Source organism: Dromiciops gliroides, chromosome 2, assembly GCF_019393635.1.
Source record: "Dromiciops gliroides isolate mDroGli1 chromosome 2, mDroGli1.pri, whole genome shotgun sequence".
NCBI lineage: Eukaryota > Metazoa > Chordata > Mammalia > Microbiotheria > Microbiotheriidae > Dromiciops > Dromiciops gliroides.
Window position 1 is genome coordinate 371,673,686 of NC_057862.1, and position 6,000 is coordinate 371,679,685.

The 6,000-nt window shown below is 44.5% G+C and overlaps 1 protein-coding gene across 1 annotated transcript in view; it reads right to left on the reverse strand.

Annotated features, from left to right (window-relative positions):
• BPIFB3 (BPI fold containing family B member 3) overlaps positions 1–5,607 on the reverse strand; it is a 32,517-nt gene extending 26,910 nt beyond the window's left edge. Inside the window, exons 1-3 of the mRNA XM_043980794.1 lie at positions 5,496–5,607; positions 1,929–2,085; positions 677–781 (exon numbers count right to left, since the gene is read on the reverse strand). Coding sequence (XP_043836729.1) covers positions 677–781; positions 1,929–2,085; positions 5,496–5,607 — 374 coding nt within the window. The remainder of the gene's footprint in view (positions 1–676; positions 782–1,928; positions 2,086–5,495) is intronic.
• Positions 5,608–6,000: the final 393 nt, after the last annotated feature.

The following is a 6,000-nucleotide window of genomic DNA, read 5'->3' on the forward strand; positions in this document are numbered from 1 at the left end:
TGCATGTTATAGGTGTCAATAAACATGTCTAAGGTCATCGATAATGGGCTGGCAGGACTGAAAGAAACCTTAGAATACAGAACACAGTACATCAGAGTGAGGTTAGAACACATAATGCTCAAACCTAAAATTCAAAAGCTGAAAGGAGCCTTAGAATATAGAACACAGACTGTCAGAGCTAGGAGGAACCTCAGAATATAGAATTCGGAGCTAGAAGGGATTACAGAACATAGAATGTCAGTGCTGGGAAGAACTTTAGAACATAGAATCTTTTTGAAAAGACTCAAGAGACCATCTGGGCCAACCTTGACAGACAAGGAATGTAAGACCCAAAAAGAGAAAGTATCTTGTTCAAAATTAGACCATAAATCAGTGGCAAAGCCTGTACTAGGATCCAAGTCTCCCAAGTTCAAGTTCAGAACCCCTTCCATGTGTATTATTTGCCTCTTAGCTCTCTCTACTTCCCTAAGCCCAACTGTCCCCTTTGCTTATCCTTCATCCATTTCCTGAGCTCCAGTTCCCTTAACTAAGGCCCATTCCTTTTGCTGAGCCCTGGCCTGTGAGCCCATGACCACCCACCCACCACTCAACCTGAAGCACGAAGCTTAGCTAAGCAAGGATGAATGAGATGTCCATGAGTCAGCAGAAATGGCCCCTTCCTGAGAGTCCCACTTACCCTGACCCATGGAGGCTAACTTTGGTCAGCAGGCTCAGTTGTACCCCAAATCCTGGCAGTAGTCTCAGGGATAACTTGGGGAGTGTAAGCTCTTCAATCTTCAACCTGCCAATTAAGGGGAAGGAAAAGAAATCAGAGAAGGTGAGGTCCTAGAGAGAGCAGACATCCATCCTAGGCAGGGGCACCCCAGGAGACCCTTCCTCTGGAATGGATCTGCAGTGGAAGAGGAAGTCCTGGGCACACCTGCAGGTGGAGGGTGGCAGGCCTTAGCACTTGGGAATTTCGAGCTGAAAGAGGCCTTCAAAACCATCTATGCTAACACACTTGAGAGATTAAGTGATTTGCCTGTGACCACCCAGCAAGTTAGTGGCAAAGTTGGAACAAGAACCCAGGTCCCTTCGTCACATGCAGCCTTTCTGCCAGATTCATCCACACTTTTTTTTGAAGATTTGGCTTTGCTGCTGTTCATGTTCTTTCCTGTGAGTTCCTATACATGGGGATTTCCTGGTAAGGAAACCCTCTCTGCCAGTGCAGATTTGTACCTTATTAATGAACCTTCTTAATGACATGGTCCCAATCTGGATTTTTTCCATGTCACATTTCATCTAGTCATATGGTAGACACATTTGGTTTCAGAGAGGATATCTAAATGTTAAATATTAGAGGGGAGTATTAGAGATATTATTATTAGAAGTAAATATTAGATTTAAGGATTGGAGGCAGAGGTAGAAGGACCTTAGAACAAAGAAAACAGTGTTGGACCTAGAAAGGACCTTAGAATATAGAATGCTAGAATTACAAGGAATGTTAGAACATAGAATGTTAGAGCTGGAAGAAACCTGAGAACACAGAATGTTAGAACTAGAAGGGACTAGAACATAGAACATTAGAACCAGAATAGTGATTAGAACAGAGTAAAATGTTAGCACTGGTAGAAACCTTCACAGAACTTCACACAATCCTCATTCTCCAATCGATGAATGGTCAAAGATATGAACTGGCAGTTTTCAAAAGAAGAAATGCAAACTCTTAGAGAGGTGCCTAGGGGTCACACAGCCAGTTTGTGACCTGGGTCAAACTTGCTGCCTTATTTTTTGGTTGTTGTTTTTTGGGGGGTTTTTTTGGTTTTTTTTTTTTTTTAGCCCACTAAGTGAACCTGTTTGCCAGGCTCCAAAAGTCCCAAAAAAATCCATGGGGAAAAAAGTTCCCACTCTTATTAAGTATAAATCAAATGGAATTGAAAGTGACTCACCCAGAGACCTCTTCCACAACTCCAACTATCCCACCGTAACTGAGCAGGCCCCCTCCTCCAAGCAGCCCGCCAGACCCAAGTAGACCTTGATTCAAGGATGTGACCGTCCCCAGCACATTCTGTAGGATGGGACCACCCACTAGGGAATTCTGGATAGCTGGAATGAGTGACAAAAAGTTAGCTCCTGATGTGTCCTCCAGGCTGAAGAAATCAGGCTGTCTCCTGAGAGACAGCCAACCTCATGAGTTTTATAGGATTTCAAGCCAAAAGGGATCCTAGAGATCACCTAACACAACTCTCTTATTGTACCGGGAAGAACCGAGGCCCAGAGAGCTTAATGAACTGCTGAAGGTCACACAGCTAGAACATAGCTGAGTCAGAATTCAAACTCAGGTCTTCTTCCAAGTCCAGTATTCTTTCCAGTACATCACACTGCCCACTTCAGGTCACTGGGCCCAAGCAATAGTCACTCAGTGTCCAAGTCAGCCAGATTCATTATTTGGGATAGTGTGAAATAGAAAAAAGAAAGTCTGAATTAAATCAGTATTTAACCTGAATGGACCGATCAGTGCCAGTCAGATATCAGCTTTCTACTTCACTCCTCTCACAAGACATCCATGCTCAGCTTCTCAATGTCTGGGAGTCCTGAGCAAAGACTCCCAGTTCGGGAGTATCTATTGGATTTAAAGCAGGGGAGGAAACCAGGAAATGGATCCAGCCAGACTCTCTCTCTCTCTCTCTTCCAACCAGGAAGTGGTCAGACTCTCACAAAGAAGGTTCATCTCTCCAGAGACTCACAGTCTGTTTCCAGCCTCCCCTTTCCTATCCATCCAATATTTGTTGCCATGGTTTCTTCCTAATGCATTGCTCTGATCATTTCGTACTCCCACTCCCTCAAAATCCTTCCGTGGCTCCCTCACCAAAGATAACAGTCAACCCCTTAGCCTGGAATGCAAAGCCCTCCACAGTCTGGTTCCAACCTGCCTGTCCGACATGACTTCGTATTCTTCCCCTCTGTGCTCCAACCATTCTGTAGTGATCAGAAGAGGGCTCCCCAAGGCTTCCAGCCCCACCATTGAGTAGCCTTTGAACATCACGGCTTCTTTAGGAGTAGACAAGCATATAAAGGCCTGGCTAGGACTGAGGCTGGGACTAGGGTTGAGACCAGAGGAAAGCTTTAGGGAAGAAGCTACAGAATTGTGCACAACCTCAACATTTGTGTCAGAGATATCTAGGACATGTCCTAGGAACTATCGAGTTGATACAGGTCGACAAGGGATTCACCAGTAACTGAGGGGTTAGAGTCTTCTCTTCTCTTAAGGCTTCTGTACCCACTCTTCGAATGCAAGCACCTTCCCTTTCTCCATCTATCCCAATCCTTCTGGGCCCCCTTTCTCCACATTGTTCGTTTTCAGAGCCTCTTTGCACTGCTTCAAATGAGGGCTTTAAGTCTGGGGGAAAGCAGTGTGTACTGCTGAAAAGAGCAGGGAGAGGGGCAGCTAGGTGGTGCAGTGGATAGAGAACCAGCCCTGGAGTCAAGAGGACCTGAGTTCAAATCCAGCCTCAGACACTTGACACTTACTAGCTGGGTGACCCTGGGCAAGTCACTTAACCCCAAGTGCCACACACACACACACAAAGACAATGACAAAGACAAAAAAAGAGCAGGGAGAGAGAGAGAGACAGGTAGAGAAGTGCTCTCTGAAGAGATCTGCTCCATAAAGAAACCACCTCCACCTGGATTTCTCCATAATTCATGTGATCTACTTGTATGATAGATAGATATGGAGTCAGGGAACCTAAATTGCGTTAGAACCAAAAGGACCTTAGAACAAGGGACACAGAATATTAGGTCTGGAAGGGAAATTAGAACATAAAACATTAGAGTTAGAAGAAATGCTAGAACTAAGAATGTAGAATATTAGTACTAGAATAAGCCTTTGCAGAATTACAGAAACCCCATCTCTTAATAGATAAGCTGTGTGACCTTGGGCAAGTCACCTAACCCTCATTGCCCTGTCCAAAAAAAGAAGAAAGAAAGAAAGAAAGAAAGAAAGAAAGAAAGAAAGAAAGAAAGAAAGAAAGAAAAGAGAAGCAAGACACCAATTTACACAATGTAAAAGCAACAACCTTGACTCCATAGGTCTGAAAGAGAAATAAACCTCCCTCACATTGGTTTATTTAAATATACTTCTATGTTACAAGAGATGCTCTCATTGAGGGGCTGGCCTGGGGGAATGAGAACTTTTTAAAGCAATGAACCTTTTAAAAAAGAATTATGGAATCACTGAGTTGGAAGGAACCTCTGCAATCACTTAGGCCAACCTCAGTCTGATACGAAATCTTCTTTTCAAAATCGCTGACAAAAGTCATCCAGCATCATCGTGAAGACACCTAGTGATGGAGAACCTACCAGCCCCTGAGGTGTTGCTCCAATATACTTCTGGACAGTTCTGATTGTTGTTAGGAAGAGTTTTCTTCCATTCGATTGCTGTTGTTCAGTCATATCTTTGTGGCCTCATCTGGGGTTTTCTTGGCAAAGATATTGTAATGGTTTGCCATTTCCTTCTCCAGTGAATTAAGTTAAACAGAGGTTAAGTGACTTGCCCAGAGTCACACAGCTAGTGAATATCTGAGACTGGATTTGAACTCAGTTCTTCCTGACTACAGGCCCAGTGCTCTATTGACTGAGGCACATAGTTGCCTCCTTTCTTCCATCTGCCCCCCTGCAATTTCCATCCAGTATTCCCAGCTCTGCTCTCTGGGGCCAATCAGAGAAAGTCTAAACCCTTTGCCTCATGATGGCCCTTCAACTGCTTGAAGGCAGCTATCATGTCTGCCCTGAGTCTTCTCTTCCAAACTCAATGTCCCAAGTACTTTCAGCCAATCATTTTATAACATACTCTCTAGCCCTCTCTCCCTCTTGGTCACTGGATGTACTCCAGTTTCTCAATGTCCCTCCTAAAATATGGTGACCCAATATGGTTGTGCTAGTCCAGGTGGCGTCTGACCAGGACAGAGAAGAGTGGAGCTACCATCTCTCTCATTTTCTAAAATCCAATCCCTTAGTTTTACAGAAGAGAAAAATGAGTCCCAGCAAGAGGAAGAGACTTCTTCAAGGTCCCACATCAAGGTAGTGGCAGAACCAGAAAGAGGAATCAGGTATTCTGACTCTTGGTCCCATGCTTCAGGTACAGATTGGGCTAAACACCTCCTGAGCTCCCTTTTAAAGAGCTATTCCCTTGTTCTAGGATTTCTTTTCTTCTTCAAGGTTCCTCTTGATAGTCACTTAAAGTAGTCACCTGATGGAGTGGGAACAACACCAGAATGAGAGCCAAGAGCCCTGGGTTCTAATAACCACACTGTTCCTCACTAGCTGTGTGATCTTGGGCAAGAAGCTTTGTCTCTTTGAGCCTCAGTTTCCTCCTTTGGAAATGGAGATAATGATATAAATGCTAGTTACCTTATGGGGCTACCTGAGAAAAACACTCTAATCTGCAGAGGGCTCAAGAAATACCCAATGCCCAGATACCTGCCACAAACATGAGGTTCACGAGCAAAGCTCACCTGATGCCAGTTCATCTTTGTCAATCCGTGCAATCGTTCCAACTGTTTCTAGTAGCCCTTGTGATGGAGTCAACAACCCAAAGAAAAGGACCACAGAGAGGCTGGAGAACATCATCAGCCCTAATACCTGGAAGAGTTGGGAACAGGAATTCTCAGTCATCTACACACAGACACCCAAGTTTGGCCCTGGGTCAGCCCATCCCTACAGGATAATTGGCCCCTTCCCCCCTAGAGAGCAAAACTTGGAATGGCGAGAAGTGGCAGAGGACAAGTTTGGACATGGCATCAGGGAAAAAAAGTCTAATGGCTAAAGTCATCCAAAAGTGTTATCACTTCTATGAGAAGTAGTGGGGTCCTCCTCACTATAGATACAACCAAAGGCTGGACTGCTCTGTCTCAAAAAAGTAAGTATCTGAGGCTGGATTTGAATTCAGGGCTTCCTGGATGCAGGTCCAACACTCTATCCACTGACATGCTGAAAGTCATAAAGGGAAGCTGAACTGAG